The 22,431-nt window shown below is 36.0% G+C and overlaps 2 protein-coding genes and 1 pseudogene across 3 annotated transcripts in view; 2 read left to right on the top strand and 1 right to left on the bottom strand.

The window, feature by feature from the left end:
- The first annotated feature begins 181 nt into the window (after positions 1-181).
- On the top strand, positions 182-2,676 carry LOC107666967 (probable RNA-binding protein 19). Its single transcript, XM_016458525.1, has 4 exons — positions 182-300; positions 2,094-2,276; positions 2,481-2,506; positions 2,667-2,676. Exons 1-4 carry the CDS (start codon positions 265-267, stop codon positions 2,674-2,676), a joined length of 255 nt encoding a protein of 84 aa, XP_016314011.1. The 5' UTR covers positions 182-264.
- On the top strand, positions 2,606-15,047 carry LOC107667044 (probable RNA-binding protein 19; annotated as a pseudogene).
- A 1,204-nt stretch (positions 15,048-16,251) lies between these two features.
- The window catches only part of cntn4 (contactin 4), a 145,173-nt gene continuing 138,993 nt past the window's right edge, over positions 16,252-22,431 (bottom strand). For both annotated transcript variants that reach the window (XM_016458592.1, XM_016458590.1), the window contains exons 19-23: positions 22,288-22,403; positions 20,384-20,570; positions 20,166-20,278; positions 19,277-19,445; positions 16,252-18,255 (exon numbers count right to left, since the gene is read on the bottom strand). In XM_016458592.1, the coding sequence (XP_016314078.1) occupies positions 18,164-18,255; positions 19,277-19,445; positions 20,166-20,278; positions 20,384-20,570; positions 22,288-22,403 (677 nt within the window). In that variant the 3' untranslated portion in view covers positions 16,252-18,163. The remainder of the gene's footprint in view (positions 18,256-19,276; positions 19,446-20,165; positions 20,279-20,383; positions 20,571-22,287; positions 22,404-22,431) is intronic.

Here is a 22,431-nt window from a genome sequence, read left to right as displayed (position 1 = left end):
TACATATTTCAAAGGTTTACAAAACAAAAATAGAGTTGTAGAAAAAAAAAAGAAAAAAAAAAAGAGTTGTAGGCTATGTGTATTTTAATATGCCTTCTATCATTCCACTCATGTCCAGAAGAGGGAGCCACAATCAAGTCCCTTTGGTGACGTGCTTTACGTCATATAGTAAAGATGGCGACGTACTGAAGCGCTCCATGCTTTATTGTTGATAAAACATATATTGTTATTTTACTGGATAAACTCACACCGGGGTCGGAAAAGATGTCAAGGTTAATAGTCAAGAATCTCTCAAATGGGGTGAGTATCTGTAATGTTATTAGAATATGATGTAAGTCCGCTGTCAAAGATGCATGCGTCTACAAAGATGTGATCGACTATTAAGCAGGTTTATTCACTAACAAAAAGTAGCATGGTACAACAATGTTTTTATTTGAAGTGGTGTCGTGGAGGTACCGTAGTTTTTGGACATGATACCATGGTGCTGCCATGCTTTTTTGAGTACGATTTAAATGCCATGGTGTATATATTAAAGTACGATGATATTATAAGTACCAGGTTTATGATACATCTTTTTAGATACTCCTTAAGAAACTACTTCTCTAATTGTAACACTAAAGGACAGTGTAGCCTATTTTTTTTTTAATTATTTTTTTCTCAAATACCAAATTAAATCAGTCATTCTTGAGAAGTGGGACAAAACGGTGCAAAATTGAAAAAATAAAACCTCGTACTCAGACAAATGAAACTACATTTATGTATCTTATATGTACTAAGCTACTGAGCTATGCTTTGATACAACCTCCCAACTTTTCTCTTTTTTAACAAAATGTGCTTTTTTTAGTTTGGACTGTGTAATATAATTTCAATTTTATCTTTAACAGCATTCAAGATGTTTTTAACGTTTCAAAACACATTCTCGTGTTAGCAGACAGATTACACTTTCACATGTGACCAACAATTCCACAACAAATATAAAATATCATAATGAAATATTATCAAAATATTCAACTGACGGAGGTGACAGAACTGACGGAGTTGACACATCTGACGGTGGTGACGAAAACCTGAATTTGTTTTAATTGTAACTATCAAATACATTGAATCAGTCAATTACTGTATTAAAACAAACAGTGAGTATGTTATTGTTTATAAAGCTTTTATTCAAGAGTCACATTTAAGTATTTTGATATATCACTGGAACACAAAATCTTATGGTGGTGACATCTGACGGTGTTGACAAATTTGGCATTTCTTTCACAAAACCAATGGAGTTCATGTAGTAGCCATTTTATTTTTTTCTGTTGATGCTAGATGCTAATGGAACCTGCTTCAGGAGAATACAATTATCTAAATATTTCAAATAATTTCCTCAGAAATTGGAAGATGGTGTTGACATATCATGGCTGTGACGCAGGAAATATTAACATTAGGATTTAAAATATTCTAAAACTAAAACTTAGCAGAGCCTGTCTGACACTGATGTACTCTGCAGAGGAGGACTGTGGCAAGGGGGTCCTTTAGAGGGACAGCGGCCCCTGATATTCCCTGATTTTATTAAATTTTATTGAATGTCTGACGGTGTTGACAAAAAGTGGGGACTCAACTTTAAAATCTTATGAAACATGCATGTGTCATTAAAAAAAACAACCTTGCTTTGATAGATATTATTAAGTGTTGCTTTTGATAAAACAAGCTCTTTTTCATCATTAAAAAAACATTTTTATCCATTTTATTGCATATGAATGATTGAACCCTTCTCTGTGGACACACTGTTTTAGCTGTAGTGAGAGGACATTAAGAGACATTTAAAATTGAAAATATTTTAATTTTTGAAAGCTAATAGCAGTTACCCTTGCTGGACCTGTTTTGTCCCACGTCTCAAGAATGACAATATTGTTATTATTATCTGATAGCATCAGTGTACCATCACTGTACTTTCTTATAAGGGTAATGAATATAATTAAAAAGAGTTTATTTAATTCTTATAAGCGCCCTCAGGCAATGATTAAAATGCATTGTGGGCTTGAACTGTGTGTGATCTCATTTAAAATGAAAAGTTGAAAGTCATTTTATTTATTCTGTGTCCTCAGATGAAGGGAGAACGTTTCCGTAAGATGTTTGCTGAGTTTGGGACACTTACAGATTGTACGTTGAAATTCACTAAAGATGGTAGATTTTGCAAATTTGGATTTGTAGGCTTCAAGACAGAGGAGGATGCGAAGAAAGCTATGAAACATTTCAACAAGAGCTTTGTGGACACATCTAGAGTTACTGTAAGTGACGGTGTGTGTGTATACATACAGTGGTGGCCAAAATGATTAGAACAGTAGTATTTTCACCAGCTAAAAATGGTTTTAAGTCAGTTATTTCTGTCTTTTGCTGTAGTGTGTCTGTAGAAAATATCAGTTTACATTTCCAAACAAACATTAATTTTGCCATTAATTGTAATAACCCAGTGAGATTTTTGTTTGCACAAGGAGTCTGACAACAGCCAATGCTCCACACAGAGATCTGATCTCATCATCATCCAGTCTGTCTGAGATTACATGAAGAAACAGAACAAACTGAGACAGACTCAATCCAGAAGAACTGTGGCAACGTCTCCACGATGCTTCAAGAAACCTGACTGTTTTCTGCTTTGGAACAATGTGTATTGTAAAAAGTGCAATATAAATAAATCAAACTGAATGTATGCTGTCACTCCATCTCCACAGAAGCAGAAGAAGCCTTTGAATGTTCTTGGAGATGTAAGTATGTTTCTCTTTGCATGACATAAATCATACTTGAATAAATATGCAGACATTGTATAAAATGTCATTTATAATCCTCAGCTTGAAAAAGACCAGAGCTTCCAGGAGTTCCTCGCTGTGCACCAGAAACGCACACAGGTGCCCACTTGGGCCAATGACACTGCAGAAGCGACTTCTGTTGGAGTTGAAAAGAAGAAGGAGAAGAAGCAGAAGGTGGCTGTTAGTGATGATTACCTAAATTTGACTGATGAACCGGAGGAATTTAGTGATGCTGAGGATGATGAAGGTGCTGATGAAGAGGGTAAACAAGCTAAGAACTTTGTGCTTGCTTCTAGACAATCCCAGATGATCCTCCATAATTGTGATTTCTCATTCTCTCCAAATGTGTTTTCTCAACAGATACTGATAAGGAAGCCTTGAAGAAAGATCTGTCTGATATGGATGATCTTCGCTCCAAAATTGTGGAGAAATCAGATATGGTGGATGAGAAAGAGATGGAAGAGGCTGAGGATGAAGAAAAAGAAGGTGAGAGTGTTAATGCTGCTGATAAGAATGTGGAGGAGGAAGAGTCCCCGGTCCAAAACACAGACATTGCTTATGAAAGTGGTGACAAGACAAGCAGCCAGAAAAGCACAAAACCAGCAGCTCAGAATATGGTCAGTGTGATAAAACGTGAGGTTTAATAGGGAAGAGTTTGGCTATTAGAGGCTCATTTGTTTATGCTGTTCATACACTATTATAGATTGAGCCGAGCACAGAGTTCACAGTCAAGCTACGAGGTGCTCCATTCAACATCACAGAGGTGAGATATCGGTTATTGATCGATTCTGAACTTTTCATTGTTTTGCAAAAGCCTTTATTAATGTAACAGTGACATACACAATAAACTATTTTACCTCACAGTATAACATCAAAATAATCATTCTAATCCATTAATTATAACTCTTGATTTATATGGTCTGACTTGAGTTTAATAAAGACTGTTATCTGGTCCCTCCTCTATTTATTTATTTTTTGCAATTTAGGTTTAATTTAAGTTTCATTTTAGTTTTATGTTTATTAAATTCCTAATAATGTAATAGTAACACAATATACACTACTGTTCAAATGTTTGGGATTGGTAGTCTCTTATGCCCACCAGTGCTGCATTTATTTGATCAAAAATACAATAAAATAAAATAATTGTTTTCTATGTTGATATATTGTAAAATGTAACTTATTCCAATAATGACAATGCTGAATCTTTAGTATCCATTACTCAAGTCTTCAGTGTCACATGATCATTCAGAATTCAATCTTAATATGTTGATAAATAAATGTTGAAAATAGTTGTGCTGCTGAATATTTTTGTTGGAAACCGTGATACATTTTTAATGATTCTTTGATGAATGGAGTGTTCAAAAGGACAGCATTTGTTGAAATAGAAAACTTTTGTAATAATTTAAATATTTTTAATATCACTTGAATTATTCTTTTATTTTTTTTTTAAACGTTGCTGACCCCAAACCTTTACATTTTAAATATAGATAAATTTAAAATTGGAATATTTATCTATTTTTCATACTGTTCAACAGCTACTTGCAATATTTGCACACCCCTAATTATAAAACAAATAGATTCTGCTCTAATATCTTATTTGAAAAAGAGAGCAAGCTTTAAATGTAAGCATATCAAAATTTCATTATCATTTTATTTGATTAAATCTTTTCAGTCAGTGATGACAGTCATTTTTTATTTGCCTAATTTTTGCCTGTCTTTCTGATTTACCACTTCATTGTAGCAACAAGTGAGAGAATTTATGGTGCCTTTGAAACCTGTTGCCATCCGATTTGGCAAAAACAACGATGGTCACAAATCAGGTGAGAGGCTGAGAGCATCTGTTGTTTACTGTCTGTGGATGATTTAGAGATGCCACTCGTGCTGTTTGATTAATGTTGAATTTCCTGTGATAAGGTTTACGTGTATGTGGACCTGCGCTCAGAGGCAGAGGTCGAGAGGGCCCTGCGCTTTAACAAAGACTACATGGGTAAGCAATTGTTCAGTTTCTTTGACAAGTACACAACTGTAACCAAAAGATCCTGTGTGTTCTGATTTGTGAGCGTAGCAAGTTTGAAAACAAGTACTACTAATAAGGCTGGTTTCAGGATCTCAATGCATGTGTGTTATCTGTGTAAACCCACAGGTTCAGAGTCATCAACTTTAAAAATGATAGAAGGTCTGCAAAGAGAAGCGAGAAGGAAAGAAATTGTGTGCACGAGCTGAGGGAATGATGAGGAAGAGGAAGACGTGGCGGAATCAGGAAGACTTTTTGTCATGAACCTACCCTACACGTGCACTGAAGAAGAACTGAAAGAAGTCTTCATCAAATATGGTGAGTCACATGACACACCATATTATCAGCACGAAACAATGTGGGAAATCAGAGTTAAAGTCTGCCACACATCATTTCTCAAGAGGTGTTTTAAAAACCACTTATTCTTCTTGTGTCTCCATCAGGTCCTCTTTCTGAGGTGCTTTTCCTCATAGACAGTCTGACTAAGAAGCCCAAGGGCTTTGCCTTTGTGACATACATGATTCCAGAGAACGCAGTCTCAGCCTTGGCTCAACTGGATAGCCACGTATTCCAGGTACTGATCCAATCCTTTCCTTCATTTGTGTCGGTGTGGTTATATTTGCTTCCTTAATAACTGTCTGGATCCTGTAGGGGCGGGTTCTGCACGTCATGGCTTCAAGACTGAAGAAGGAAAAGCCCGATCAAGGGCCCAACGCTCCAGGCAGCTCCTCGTATAAGAGGCAAAAAGATGCCAAAGACAAAGTGGCAGGTCAGCATTTGATGAACCATCTGGAGCTTAAAACATTTTTTGGAAATTTTTAAATTGTGTTCACCCTTTTTCTGTTGGGTTTCTTACGCAGTTCTCATAACTGGAACACACTGTTTTTGGGTACGAGTGCAGTAGCCGATGCCATCGCTCAGAAATACAACACAACCAAGAGCCAAGTGTTTACGATCATGTGAGGATTTGGGAACTAAAAGTTGTCTCTCTTGTTCTGGAGAGGATCAACATAGGTGACACTGGATCAGTAGTCTGATGGCAGTCTGGCTGTGAGGATGGCCCTCAGAGAGACGCAGATCGTACAAGAGACCAGACAGTTTGTCCTGGACAATGGAGTGTCTCTGGACTCATTCAGTCAGGTGTAGTATGTGTGCTTTACTCTCATGTGTAGTTAAAGTCAAAGGTTTGGAATTTCTCATAAATTAATTGTATTATTCAGCAAGGACAGTTGAAGCATTTTATAAAGTTACAAGAAGATATTTCTATTTCAAATAAATGCTTTTCTTTTGAACGTTCTACTCATCACAGAATCCTTAAAAAATATATCACTGTTCCCACAAAAATATTACACAGCAAAACTGTTTTTTTTTTTTTAAACAATTGGTAAAAATAAGAAGTCTTTCTTGGGCCAAAATCAGGATATTAGAATGATTTCTGAAGGACACTGAAGACTGGATTAATGATGCTGAAAATTCAGCTTGGCATCATAGGAATAAATTACATTTTATAATATATTAAAATAGAAAATAGTTATTTTAAATTGTAATAATAATAATTTATTAGTGATTTATTTAGTAATGATATATTCAATTTTTTGTAATAATGATTAAATAAATGCAGCTATGGTGAAAATAAGAGACTTCTATCAAAAAGTGATAGAAGTGGTCTATCATACTGACATATCGGTTTGTTTAAACTATCAATTTATATTTTTCTATAATAGATATTTTTAATTTTTAATTTTTTTAATATTTTTTTTTTAAATTAGGCATGCACCAATATTAAAATTCTGGCGGAAGAGATGTAACTAATTTATTTTCATATTTTAGCAAATATTAATGTTTTATACTGTGTGTAAAATAAATAAAAAAAATCAAACAATTAAAATTTAAATCAGTCATTTTAAATGCTACAAGTTAATTTAGGCAAATTTAGATAATTTAAGGTAATCTAAATGTAAAAATATGGTGAATATCCAATATCAACTGAGATTAATACATTTTAAAAAAACTCTTAATATCGCCGGATTACTGATATATTACAAATATATTGTGTATTCCTATTTGAAACGCAGATGTTGTTATTACTAAGCTATCTATTTAAATGAGAATGTGAGAACCATTCATAATTAGGCCTGCATGAAATCTGCATAGCATTCTAATCACCTGAATTCCAGTTCTTTATCAAAATTCCACAGTTCGCTCAATTTGCACAGAAAAATCTGACAACTACTGTGTGCAAATTTATAGTTTCTTTTTCTATCAGCATGAATCATGTATATGTGTGTCTGTGATTTCCATCTGTTTAGGCATCAGGTCAGCGCAGTAACTCTGTGATCCTGGTGAAGAACTTGCCCTCAGGAGTGCAGGTCGCAGAGCTGGGGCTCTGTTCTTGCCCCATGGGTCTCATGGGGGGTTCTGCTGCCCCCATCTGGCCTCACTGCTATAGTGGAGTTCCTGGAGCCTACTGAAGCCAATCGGGCCTTCGTGAAACTTGCATACACCAAGGTCAGTGGGGAGCTACTGTTTTCACTGATAAAAAAAGTACTGAAAAGTAAAAAGAAATTTGTGCCTTTGATTAGCAACATATGACATGCAGTCTGCCTCTTCAGTTCCAGCATGTTCCGTGTGTATCTGGAGTGGGCTCCTGTAGCGGTCTTTACAATTCCCACAGCACCTAAACCAGGTAATCCTTTAATCCCGCCATATCAGCCTGCTGGTGCTTGAACCTACAGTTCATCTTTCTATGAAGGGTAGATGTATGCTTAAAGACTCAAATGTTCAAAACAGAGCCATTTATTAAAATGTCAACATGAGAATTCACAATCATTGCTGCAGGGAATCTGCAGAGAATTCCAATCATTCAAATTCAAAATCTGCGTCGGAATCCCATCGAAAGCTCTGTACATTTTAGGAGTAATAAAAAATAAAAAAAAACCCTGCCCATGGCATGTAAATATTTTGGCTACTGTGATAATACTTTTAGCTACGAAGTATTATGTTAAGTTTTTTTTTTTATTTTAAATGTACTTTAGAACTGTTTATTCGCTTCATAAGTTAATGGGTGGGAATAGTTTGCAAGAAAATTTAACTTCTGAAATTTATTTATTATTAATTTAAAACATTTGTTAATGAATTAGATATCATTGACTAACAATAAATCAGTATTAATTATTAATCTTGGTTAATGTTAATTAACATTATTTAATTTATATGTTATATATGTTGTATGTTAAGTATATGTTTAATTATATTGCTCAGCATCTGTAACATTTAAAGTTGTATAAATTAACTTTAGTTAATTACAAACAATTGTATATTTAAAATCAGAAGTATGGGGCCAGTAAAATAAAAATGTGTGTGTGTGTGTATACACACACACACACACACACACACACACACATTTTTATATATAATATGCTCGCCAATACTGCATTTTTTGAAGAAAATAAATATTATGTTCAACAAGGCAAAAATACAGTAAAAACAGTAGGATTGTGTAATGTTAGTACAATTTAAAAAGTACAAACTTTTCTGCAAAATTAGTGTTTTGAAAAGGTTGTGAAAGATTATATGAACAATCTGTTATGTAAAAACCTCATAGAGTTCTTGAAATAGGTTTAACATTGCTGTTAATGTATATATTTGTTTTCAGGATGCATGCAAAAGTAATGCATAATTAGGGCTTAATTTGCACATTAATGTGTTTTTGGGGGCAACTTCTAATATAAAAGATATTGTAATGAAAGTGATGAGAAACTTTGCAAAGTTTCATGGTTTTATAGTAATTGTATTAAAAAAATACTATTTCAGCTGTAATATCTTTTGAATATTCCTTCAATGGCAAAGCTGTATTTTCAGCAGCCATTACTACAGTCTTCGGTTTCACATAATCTTTCAGAATTTATCAATTATTAATATGCTGATTTGGTGCTCAAGAAACATTTCTCATTATCAGTGACAAAAGCAGTACTGCTTTAATGTTTTTGTGGGAATCAGTTTTTTCAGGATTATTTGATGAATGGAAAGATCAGAAGCATTTATTTGGCATAGAAATCTTTTGTAAAATTATAAATGCCTTTACTGTCACTTGATACTGTCATTTTTCTCATTCATGTCCATCCTTCTTCTACCAGAGCCTCAAACAAAAGATGCATCTGCTGAGAACAATGACTCGGCCAAAAAGAAAGAAGAGGAGGAGGAGGAAGAGCAGATTTTGCCCGCCTCGACTCTCTTCATTAAAAACCTCAACTTTAACACATCAGAGGAAACATTGCGGGAGGTGAACGCAGAGGCTATAACGACATGTGTTGTGTGATCAGATCACCCAAAACGGATGTTATGTTAATAACAGGTGTAAACATGGCCCTTTTCTCACCATATAGCTTTCCTTGTGTTCTTTTGACAGACGTTTTCTAAATGTGCTGTGGTGAAAAGCTGCACAGTATCAAAGAAGAGAGATAAAGCAGGTTTGTTTTCACAGACATGCATATTTACCATATTGATTTCATCTGTGTATTTGTTAGTTTTTTTGCTCTCACTTTTTTTTTCTCATTTCTCACATCTTGTTTCCTCGCTGTGTGAATCTCACCTTGATCTCTTTGTCTCTCTGTCACTCTCTCAGGTAAATTATCATCAATGGTTTATGGCTTTGTGCAGTACAAAACTCCAGAGGCAGCACAGAAAGCCATGAGACAGCTGCAGGTAAATGACCATCTGCTGCTGTTTCATTGCTTTCTTTATGCACAATATTCATGTGATGATATAGATTCAGGCATCTTTTTTCATTACTACTTTCATTTTTCTTGCAGCACTGTAAAGTAGATGAACACCAGCTTGAGCTGAAATATCAGAAAGAGAAGTCAAGTAAGTCGAGGCATCTTTTGTGTCTTAAAACTTTAAGTGCTGTGTAGGACAGGATTTCACAAACCTCAAGCTCTCTTGGGTAGATTTTAAGGGACCTGATTATGAATTTAGGAATGATTAGAGAAGCAGCTCATTAGAGTCATTTGCTTATGAATCAGACTACACAAGTCAAGTGTGTGAAGATTTTTTTCAACAGAAAGACGTTTTCTTGCTTTTATTTTGCAGTACATTGTCTTCGTCTCATTCTGTTTAATTCAGACTGTAAATTCACATTTAATATGTCATGAAATATGATTTTCTTTGGTTTAGTGCTGATGTTTAAGCAGCAGATGCAGGTGTAACTGATGCAGTGCAGAAAATACTGGTGCTGAATTATTATTGCCAAATAATACGGGCAAAAAATGTTCTCATTCACTGATCTGTGTGGTTTTATTATTTATCTTACATTAATGTGATTTAAAGGGATAGTTCACTCAAAAATGAAAATTACCCGATGATTTACTCACCCTCAAGCCATCCAAGGTGTATATGACATTCTTCTTTCAGACGAATACAATCGGAGTTATATTAAATAATGTCCAGGCTATTCCATGCTTTATAATGGGAGTGGATGGTAGCCCAAAATTTGAAGTCCAAAAAATTGCACCCATCCATTATAAAAGAAGTCCACACAGCTCCGGGGGTTAATAACGGCCTTCTGAAGTGATGCGATGCGTTTGTGTAAGAAAAATATCCATATTTACAACTTTATAAACCTTAATCTCTAGCTTCCGCTAACTACCGTACGTGCGTTCACGAGAGAGTGGCGTCCAGCGGATGACGTAGGCGTAGCATAAGCTCCAGTCAGAATATGCTAGTCTCGCGAGAAACAAGTTTTGTTTACAGCAAAGGAAAACCAGTGTCCTCTTGGCTTATATCGAAATCCTCCGACATTTTTCTTTACAAATCCTCGTTTTGTACTACTAATTTGTGACCGGTGTTTTGTTGTGCTCTCTCCTCTGCGCTTCCATGTTTGTCACTTCCGCGTTTGCCTCCGTCCTACGTCATCCGCTGTACGCCACTCTCTCGTGAACGCACGTACGACAGTTAGTGGAAGCTAGAGATTAAGATTTATAAAGTTGTAAATATGGATATTTTTCTTACACAAACGCATCGCATCACGAGCCGTGTGAACTTCTTTTATATTGGATGGGTGCAATTTTTTGGACTTCACATTTTGGGCTACCATCCACTCCCATTATAAAGCATGGATTAGCCTGGACATTATTTAATATAACTCCGATTGTATTCATCTGAAAGAAGAATGTCATATACACCTAGGATGGCTTGAGGGTGAGTAAATCATGGGGTAATTTTCATTTTTGGGTGAACTAATGCCGAGTTCACACTGCATGATTTTCAAACTCGTCGAATCGCCGTTGTTTTCACACTGCGTGACTATCTGGGGTAGCATTCAGTTGCTGCTGTGGGTAAAATACACATTTTTTTGGCGGGGTTCTCCTGGTACAATTCACATTCCAGGGCCTAAATATCACGTTATTGGGGTCACTTCAACCTGCTGACATAAAAAACAACCGGCGGCAATAGCGGATTTGGCAACACTGGTATGCAAACTACGTTTCATATAACTCCTCCCCGAACTTCCCACTGCCCTGTATCTTGGTCTCTCATTGGCTGTAGGTCATCGCCGATGTTTTTCAGTCAGAACTCATTTCACACAGCGTGATTGTGAATCGGTTACAATTTAGCGAATTTAGCATGCCAAATATTTCACGGGCGTCTGCGACGTGTCGGCGATTCCCTCAGATCGCGTCTTTGATAATTCACACTGCGTGATTGTCACTCGCGTGAACGAGCACCGATTTGCCTCCGATTTCGGGCATTTGTCGGCGATGTCGCAAAACCTGTCGGCGAGGTTAAAATCGGGCTAAAATCGTGCAGTGTGAACTCGGCATAACCCTTTAATGTATAAATGATTGTTTTAGCATTATAATTAAGAGACCGATATCTGAACTTCCTTCCACTTAACACACATGAACCAAACTCTGCACTGTTACATAATTTTATAAAGGGATCTGTTTATATACTTTTCTTCAAAATTAGTGTTTTAAAAAGGTTGTGAAAGATTATGTGAACAATCTGTTATGTAAAAACCTTCTAGAGTTCATGGAATAGGTTTAACATTACTGAAAATGTATATATTTGTTTTCAGGATGCATGCAAAAGCAATGCATAATTAGGGCCTGATTTGCACATTAATGTGTTTTGGGGGGCAACTTCTAATATAAATTATATTGTAATGAAAGTGATGAGAAACTTTGCACAAGTTTCATAAGAGTATCATTTGTATATACGTATAATTTGCATATACCCTATTCACCTGTTCTTATATTATATAAATGGTTTCCTTAAAAAAAATAAAAATAAAAAAAAATTCCTGTGTGCTTTTGCTGAAATTATGCCATTTGATGTTGAATTGGAGTAGTTATGCTAAACATTTTCATTTTTTTTTTTAGATTATTTTGTCACTGCTTTTAAATGCTTTTTTTATGTGCCCTTTGAGTAACCGGCACAGTGACACTAGTCACACTCACGAGTGACAGCTGTTTTCCTCCTGTTGTTTTTGCAGGCCAGGTGTGGCGCAGCCCAAAAGGAAAAAGCAAACTGCCAGGAAACAGATGACCTGGAAGATCCTGGTGCGAAGCATCCCCTTCCAGGCCACGGTCAAAGAACCGCGAGAACTGTTCTGGTGAGCCTTGTTTCACATTTAATGGCCATTTTTGTATTGTGTTTCATGTGTATATCATAGAATATTTTGCCATTGGTGTATTTTATGTGTATTGGGTATATTATCAACAGAAATGTGAAATATGAAAATATCTTGGTTTTGGACACGGTACCTTGTAATTACTGTAAAATAGTCTGTCATGTGAGATTTGAGAGTTTTGAAGTGCAGGTACACTGTGATGTTGGATTCATGTTTTTTTTCAGTACGTTTGGAGAACTGAAGACAGTCTGCCTGCCAAAGAAAGGGATCGGTGGAGCCCACCGTGGTCTTGGCTTCATTGACTTCCTCACTAAACAGGATGCCAAGGTGGGTGCATCTGTCTCTGTATCTTTCTGTCTCTTTTCACAGTCAAGTAGTCTCTTGTAAAACAACTAATCAACACTGATCCTGTCCAATATGTGCAAACAACTAACACAAGCTTTGGTTTTATGCTTGTTTCTTACAGAAAGCATTCACAGCGCTGTGTCACAGTACCCATCTTTACGGCAGGAGGCTGGTGTTGGAGTGGGCGGATGCAGAGGAGACTGTGGATGACCTGCGACGGAAAACCGCACAACACTTTCATGGTAAAATCTCTGCTTTATGTCACCGTTATTTAGCGTAGACAGTTGCTAGCAGTTTTGATAAGGAACTTTAAAAAATTTGCCACATTAACCTTATTTGAAGTAGAGTAGCCAGACAATTGCTCAGATCTTTTAAAAAATAAAAAAATACAGAAAAAGGTAATTTTTTGAAATAAAATTGCAACTTAAAATGACCCTTTTCTCTCTTAATAAATTAAAAAATGTAATGTGGTGTGCAAAGCAAAATTGTCAGCAGCCATTACCCCAGTCTTCAGAAATAATTTTAATATGCTGATTTGGTGCTCAAGTTTTCTCAATAACAAGCTATTTTTGGTAGCATTGCGGTATGAAACAGGTTACAGTTTTCTGGCACTTTAATGAATCAGTTTGTTAGATGGGTGATTTCAATGAACTGGCTGCTTCATAAAACAGATTAGCTAATTACTAGTTATTCACTGTTTTTCAATAGTTATCCTACAGTATTTTTTGAAGTAGTTTTCCCAGAATTCCCATGTGGGCCTTTCTTTTTTCCCCAAATTCTACTGTTTAATCCCTGTTTTCAACTCATCTTAATAAATTAGTTTTATTTTATAAAAATAAAAATATTGCTGAAAATTACTATAAATTGCTGAAATTGTTCTATATGTAAATGTTGTATATAGCCCTTATTATATGTAGTTATATTTATAATATTTATATAAATACTTAACTGTAAATATTAACAAATATTATGTGGTTTTGTTCTTTAACTTAATATTTTGTATAATTTAGTGACTGTCAAGAAATTTGAGTTTTTTTAAAACGAATAATCAAATAAATAATTGACTAAATTGTCATAGTCATTTGTTACAGCCTTTCATTTTATTATTTGTCAATTAAACCAATGCCTGATTTTATTTATAGTCTATTCATAATTTTAGTGCCAGATAAATACTTTCAAAATCAGTATTGGTTTATTTAGCATTTTATATATAAAGATCCCCCCCCTTAAATAGTCTGACAAAATTTAAAACAACAATTAAGCTAACTTTTTCTATACTTTTTCCAAATTGTAGTTTGACTGTTGCTTAACTGCTTGAAAACTGCAGCTTGCCAAAGCACAAGCTATTCCTAATTTGAAGTAGTTTCCCAAACACTGGTTGCAATTCTAGTCATTTCCCTTGTTTAATTGAATTAAAACAAATCTGTGCACAAATCTGTCCTCTCATCGACTCTCTCAGATGCTCCTAAGAAGTGGAGGAAGGCGGAGGTGTTAGAGAAAATCTTGGAGCAGATGGAGGTCGGGGAGGAAGACGGGGAGTGAATAGCAGCCGTCAGTCACCTCCAGCATCAACAGAAGAGTAAATCATCCAGTGGAACTCCATTTATCTCTATTATGACTCCGTCGTAAACAGCTGCTTCACGGTCTCTTCAGGAATTCTTCCTTTTGGCCCCAGATGCTCCCAATTAGCTTTTTATTATATGCTCATACATCATCTCTGTTATTGCTGTCAATGTATTAAACACTGTGTCTCCCCGCAGACCAACTCTGGCTGAAGGTGAACTCGATGACGGAGTCCTTTTGAAAAGATGCCCAAAGGCCACGTTTGCTTTAGCTGTTTTTAATCGTCACGGAGGGCCGAGACCCGAGACCTTTCATACTCTGCTGCGACACAGCTGACATTGAAGAATCACGATAGTGATCGACCAAAATATCAACTGCAAATGTTTCCTTCAACATCATTTTATGACATAAAATGTCTATTGTAGTCTGTTCCTGACTAAGAATATATAATGTAAAATCTATATATATCTTCTCAATCTGAACACTGTTGTATTCAAGAAATGACAAGTGCTTTCATATTTTTGGGATCATACTGTATTTATTGATGTGACGATAAATAATTTTGTCTGGAAATGTTCCTATCTTAGGGTAGTAATTACACTAGAAACCTCATTTTGTAAAATGTGCTATTTGTACAGTCGAGGTCAAAACAGTCGTACCCCTTGTCCAAATACCCACACTTGCGGTCTTGGCCACTTGAGAGCGTGTGCGCGCGACAGGAAGTAAGTGCGCAAGACTGTCCCAGGTCTTAAAAATACCAAAGCGCAGTGCTCTTAACGCACACTAAACCCACACTATCACGGAAACCTTTCCAATGTAAGTTAAATATTAGATATTACATATAATTTGGTGGTACAACAAAGTGCTACACATTTTATTGCTGCAAAGATTAGTATATTTATTTTTGCAACTGCTTTTCATCACTTAATTAAATTGTGTCATCTATAGGGACTACTGAACAGACATTTAGAAGTTGATTTTAAAATGCAAAGTATTGAAAATAATAAAACTCTGTAAACACTTTGCGTTTTTACAACACTATAAGTGTGTCCCATCAGGTAATGAAAAGTTGTACACACACTTGTGGTCTTCATGCTCACTTGAACACTTGGGCCAAATACAGGAAATACGTCATAGAAGTAGTCAAGTGCAAAGACCACAAGTGTGGGTATTTGGACAAGGCATTAGTCTACACAGAAGATGACTTGCACACCACATAGTGGGCATTCTAGTGTACTCTAGTGCAGTGGTTCCCAACCCTGGTCCTGGAGGCACCCCAACACTGCACATTTGGCGTGTCTCCTTTCTCTGACACCAATTTCAGGTCTTGGAGTCTCTACTGATGAGCTGATTACCTGAATCAGGTGTGTTTGATTAAGGAGACATGCAAAATGTGCAGTGTTGGGGTGCCTCCAGGACCAGGGTTGGGAACCACTGCTCCAGTGTCACAACTGCATGACATCATCATGTGCTTTCAAATCACATGTAATATTATCGGTTTTGAAATTTCTAATTTGCTTGGGCATTTGTTTTTACGCAGATTTTACACCACTAGGCATCATACACTTGCCAATTTGTAAATGGTTACAGAGAAAAACAGGACTTGTATCTCCCAATTGTGACCTCATAACTCAAAACATGGCTGCAACTGACTTTATCAAAATGACTATTATTAAAACTTTTTTTTCTTGCTTTGAGGTGCAATTGCGTTTTCAAAAGTTCAAAAAGCCGATCTTGATTTAGTGTACATTGTTTGTGCATATGGAAATGAAAATAAGTTTTAAAGCAACACTTTGTCCAAAATAAAACCTCTGTCATTTACTCATTCTCACACTGTTCCAAACCCAAAAAAAAAAAGCAACCATCAAAATATCTTCTTTTTGTTCCACAGAAGAAAAAAAATGTTATACCGGTTTGGAACGACATGAGGGTGAGTGAACGACAACAATATTCATATTTGGGGTAACCATTGCTATACTCAAATAACTGTTTGGCCTTTCGGTCTATTTCTCATAGAAAGCTTCAAAAGATTTGGACCATAGCGCACAAGTAATATGGATGCCTTTTAATGAGCTTTACTTGTTCTTTGTGAAGATACACAAGAGTCATATAGGTTTGGAATGATGTGAGGGTGCGCAAATGACAAAAGTAGGCCTATTGGTTAAACTGTTATTAAGCGTCTCATAACCACAGATAATGCACCCAATCAAAACATTTGTGTGATCATTTTTATAAATGTCATTTATTTTGTGAGCCAGTATAAACAGAGAACCTTGGAGGAAAAAGATACACGGTTCAATAAATGGAGTTCCGATAAAGACAAAGAAGTTTGGTGGAAAGCACTGCTTAGAGAAAGAGAGTTCTGGCTATGACAGATACACCGATACACAAATCTTCAGAAATGGATGAATGACTATTTGTATCCTTTCGTCAAATGTTCATCGGTTAGTACCTAATGAATCAAGAATGGAATGAAAACATCCACATGCAGAGCCACGGTAAGCTAAGAAACGTCTATTCTGTTTGTTAGATAAAAACCGAGATGAGTTTTGTAGGAAACTTTGATGTCGTCCACTTAAATATAAATTATCTGGAATATACAAAAAAGCATTTACATATACATTTGTTTTCACTCAGTCTCAGAGCTCCACGTGTCCCTTTAAGCAGTACATCTATTTGCACCTCAAGAAATGACAAGCTACTTTCATCGCACCATTCCCACATGGCATTTAAAAAAAATGCAGAGCTCGTAGCCCCTACATTAGCAGAGGTCACACACGCACACACACACACTGTATTGCCTTGAAACAATGAGGAACAGCATATGGCTGTTATAATATGGAACATGGAAGCAATAAACTCGCACCAGCTACCCAAACCCCAGCATCCCGCTTGACTAACCGCTCACAGCCCTGGCGTCCAGCACTTTTCTAAGTAGTTAACACTAAGAAATATGTATTAAGGCTTTTCTGAGGACCTGAGGATTTCAAAAACACAATGAGGCACACAAAAGGCAAAGAAGAGCTCTAGATGCGACACACACACACACAGATAAATGGAAGATGATGGAAAAAAGAGACGGCCAATGTCAACGCCTGGTGTCCGTTTGCTGCTGACCAGTAAGGAGGGAGGTGACAAAGATGCCAACGTCCGACTTGGCCTTGTAGCAGCATTCTCTCGCGTTTCTGGTCAGGATGCTTTCTGTCGTTGTTCACTTTCTTCCAGATGTGGTTTCAGTGCAAGTATTCCCGTGTCGTAAACAGTAAGAAGTCCTTGGAGATTCTTAGCTTGTAAGTGCGTGTGACCCTCAGAGGACCGTCATATTGTGATGATTAGTTGGTTTTCAGCCAAATATGTCTTGCTCTAAACGATTAAGTTTCAGACACCTGCATTCTCTTACAAAACATTGTACAAGACATGCATCTAAAGCAATTCCTATACACACCCGGCGTACTGTAATAGGAACATACAGACCGACTGGATCAAACAAAAATGGAAAAAGCTAAGATATGTCATACATACAAAAGAAGCATGTGACATTTTCCTCATTTTTTTTTTCTTTTCTTTTTCTTTAAAGCTGCTTTGGTAACATCAAATTCAATCCCATCAGCCTTCAATCTTTTTTGAATTGGCTAGCGAACCACACACCCGTTTTTTTCTTTTTCTTTTCTTTTTCTCTTTATCCCAGTATTATGGTTCACGTAGGTCCTCTGGTTTGTATGAATGGGTTTTCATCGATCTGTCTGAGTCACTTTTCTCAGTCTCCTCTCGAGGAAGAACGTTTCGTCTGAAGTCAACGGCCTGCGCTGTGTTCTGTCATAAAGATGTGCGAGCTGTGAGGGAGAGAACTATTGTACTGAGAGCAGAGAGAGTGGACACACTGGAAGCCGAGCCGATGGCATTGGGACCTGAAATAGAATGAATCGGCAAATGAATGAAATGAAGACAAAATGGTGCAGTGCTAAAATAAACGCACATGGCTTAACATCACAGTCAAGAACTCAGTGATGCTTCAATTGTTGGAGTTTTAAAGGTGAAGAATTTCAGAGGAACAATTTGTAGGAGCTCAAATTATATATTGTATTATATTATATTATAACTAAGATTTATTATTCAGCATGATACATTAAATTGATAATAAGTGGCAGTAAAGACATCTTCATTGCTATAAAAAAAATCAAATAAATAATGTTCTTTTAAACTTTCTATTCATCAAATGAAAAAAAAGCATAGCAGTTTCCACAAATTGATTAAGCTGCACAAGTGTTTTCAACATTGATAAATAATAGTAAGAATAAATGTTTCTTAAGCATCAAATCAGCATATTAGAATGAGTTCGGAAGGATCATGTGACACTAAAGAATGGAGTAATGATGTTGAAAATTCAGCTTTGCATCACAAATAAATTACATGTATAAAATATCATTTTAAAATAAATGAAACACTTTAAATTGTGATTATATTTTACAATATTACTTTTTTATTGTACTTTAATAGCATTTTTAATGCAGCCTTGGTGAGCATAAGATATTTTTTTTATCATTTAAAAAGTTTTTAACTGGTGCAATTCATATTCAAGTCTCTCATATTCATATATTTCTGCTCGCATAATAAAATCACTTAATGAATATTTCATGTCCATTCATTAATTTATTTGATGAGCAGTAATGTAATCTTCAGGATAATGTACAGTCAGCCGGTTATTAGCGCAAAATAAATCCCTTCAGGCTAATTCAAGTCTGATCGCCCTGTTGAATTTCATTATGTGATAATGACCGGCTGATTGTACATCATCTCTTAAATATTATATTTATTTATAATGCATTCTATTTCTAAAATTGTAAGCTTAAACCTTTTCCTTCTTAAATAAAATATAGTATAAAATCAAAACGGAATTAAAAATAAGTCAATTAGCAGAGGATGATCTACCTGCTATTTTGGGAATGGTGATCTGCCGGCTGCTGCTGCCTTCCCCTCCTTCTCCAAAAGGCCTGATCTGGATGATGTACTCCTCATCCATGGGCAGCGAGAGCTCCACTGATGTGGTGTTGGTCTCCATAATGCTGGGCCTGCTGAATTGGTTCCGCTTATACAGTACCTACAAAACAATTACAATTTTAAACAATTACCTCAATTTACATCGTTCCACTTGTTATATGCAATTTTTAATGGCTGATGCGGAAATGTAGATACACTCTTAAAAATAAAGGTGCTTCACGATGCCATAGAACAACCTTTTTGGTTCCATAAAGAACCTTTAACATCTGAAGAACCTTTCTGATTCACAAAAGGTTCTTTGTGGCGAAAGAAGGTTCTTCAGATTATAAAAAGGTAAGAAAGAGATGGTTCTTTAAAGAACCTTTGACTGAATGCTTCTTTGTGGAACAAAAAATGGTTCTTCTATGGCATCGCTGTGAAGAACCTTTCAAGCACCTTTATTTTTAAGAGTGTAGCATAGGAGCTGATGGGCAATCAGTCCGAATCACTCAATTTAAAATATTTTGAACTCTATTTATAAGCAAAAAAGGTTTTTTACACCAGCTTGCAAATATGTAATATAATAGCTTTTATACCAGGATTGTTTGCAATGAAATTCCACTAAAACAGTATAAGCCAACCAATAGATGCTTTGTGACATGATAGATGTTTGAGTCATTGTCATACACTTATCAGAGCATTTGGCGGCGCTAAAGCACTGAAAGCTGTTTAATCATTGAGCAATAAGGTGCTGTGTCACATTGCGAATGTATTTATGGCTAAAGAGAGTCGTTAGGCAGGCTAAACAGCAGACAAAGTTCTGCAAGAAGATCTGGCTTACCTTGTATCCCATGACCTCGGATTCATTTTCCAGAGGTTTCACCTGTTCCCAGTTGAGAATGATTTTAGAGTTTGATGCATTCCACATGACTTTTGAGGGTGGCTGGCTGGGGGCTGGATGAAGACGTAAAAACTTCAAAACAGTGATCTAATACAAGAAGTGTTACTACCCTTAAACTTCAATGCTTAATCTTTTTAAAAAGAAAAAAAGTTACTTACGAGGCTTTTTGGTGGTAACATTGACTGCTGGACTTGGTGGTCCTGTTCCTGCTGTGTTGTAGGCCCTCACCGTTATGTAATAGGTGGTACTTCCTTTTAAGCCCTGAATAATGGCCAACGTCCGGTTTCCTACTGTCCTTAGCACACTAGCTGTGTCTTCTTTCTCATTCTTCTCCCAGTATCTCAACTACAGAGAAAGACAAAACAGAGCCGCTCAACATTAAACTTTAATAAACTCAGAGCAATATCATTTGAAACTAGTGGGAGAAAGAATTAATTTGTAATTTTCTTTGTGGCATATCTGAATTCCAGGCTATCTGCTTATAGGTGCTTTGGTTGCTCAGCCACTGAAGTGTGGCAGTATTGAAATGAACCTGTCATAGGCAAATCATCATGAGCAATGCTTCCCAACTGTCAAGTTGACCGATTTTCCTTTCCCCTCCAAATGGACAGTCTAAGCTGAAGAGTCAGAGATAGATGATGATATAAAACTAATTTGTATTTTTTCCACAACTGTTTGCAGAGAACAAAAGGTCTCAGTGCTTTATATTTATGATTTTTGCAAATGACTTACCAAAAGTTAAAGTTAAAAAACATAAAATGAAACAACACTAAATGGAGTTGGTTGCAATACAACCTCAAACTAAATTCTGTTGCTAAACAAGTAACGAGCCTGCATTATAAGGTTTATAGACCGCATAAACAGTACTCTGTAAGTTTTTCTCCATAGAGATTTTTTTCAGTACTAACATATATTTCTGCCATGTGCAAAACTGCTTTTATTTGCCAAACCTAAGAACTACGCTACCCACAATCCTGTAGAGACATCCTGCAATCACAGAATCACAGAAAAACCTCTCTCACTTACTAACGCTCACAAACTTATTATTAATGTTTAATATTGTTCAAATGTTTGAGGTCGGTATTCACCAAGGCCCCATTTATTTGATAAAAATACAGTGAAAACAGTAAGTTTGTGAAATATTATTATAATTAAATGTAATTTATTTTGTGTGATGGCAAAGCGGAATTTTCAGCATCATTGCTCCAGTCTTCAGCGTCACATTATCCTTCAGAAATCATTCTAATATGCTTATTTGCTGCTCAGTAAACTTTTTTTTTTAACTTTTTTTTAACACTTGTCTGGTCAGCTATCCTTGTGGGGACTCTCCATAGGCGTAATGGTTTTTCTACTGTACAGACCGTATATTCTATTGCCCTACACCTAAACCTACCCCTAAACCTACCCCTCACAGGAAACTTTCTGCATTTTTAGATTTTCAAAAAACTTCATTCTGTATGATTTATAAGCTTTTGTACCCGTGGGGACCACAATTTAGGTCCCCACCGTGACACGAGTCCCCATGAGTCTGTGTGTAGTCAGGTTTAAGTCCCCCCCAGGATATATAAACCTGTACACACACACACACACACACACACACACACACACACTTTTTGTAAAATTACAAATGTCTTTACTGCTACCTTTAAACAATTTAATTTGCTGTTGCTGAATAAAGCTATTAATTCTTTAAAAACACTTTTGAGCAGTAGTGTAATTGTATATTTTGAACTAAATGTAAAATACAGTTTTTATTCAATTTTTTTTTACAACATTATGAGCTAATCAATGTTAATTATGTACTTATGTCAACAACAGATTTATTTTGTAAGATTTAAAGGGAAATAAAAAAAACCTGTTTCTTGTTTATAGCTCAGTAATTAGAACAATTAACCGATATTTACATTTGAATATAATGTAAGTGATTCCTTCAATTTTTTTGAAGATATTTTGAAGTTTTATTTATGTTCATTCTAAAAACTGTTCATAATGATTTTAATATTAACGTTTTTAAAAAATCATGATGATATGACACCAAAAAATGAATGCAACATTAGTGTACCTCGTAGCCGAGAACACGTTTCTTGCTTGTGCTCCAGGGAAGGGCCTTCCAGGACACCTCAACGTCAAACGCTGAAAGACTCTTGGCTCTGAGTCGACTGGGTGCCCTTCCAGGCTCTGGATTCGAAGGAGAAATTCTTCGATT

The sequence above is a fragment of the Sinocyclocheilus anshuiensis genome, unplaced genomic scaffold (genome assembly GCF_001515605.1).
Source record: "Sinocyclocheilus anshuiensis isolate Anshui unplaced genomic scaffold, SAMN03320099.WGS_v1.1 scaffold615, whole genome shotgun sequence".
Lineage (NCBI taxonomy): Eukaryota > Metazoa > Chordata > Actinopteri > Cypriniformes > Cyprinidae > Sinocyclocheilus > Sinocyclocheilus anshuiensis.
Note: the sequence above shows the minus strand (reverse complement) of the source record. Positions and strands in the feature narration are given on the sequence as shown.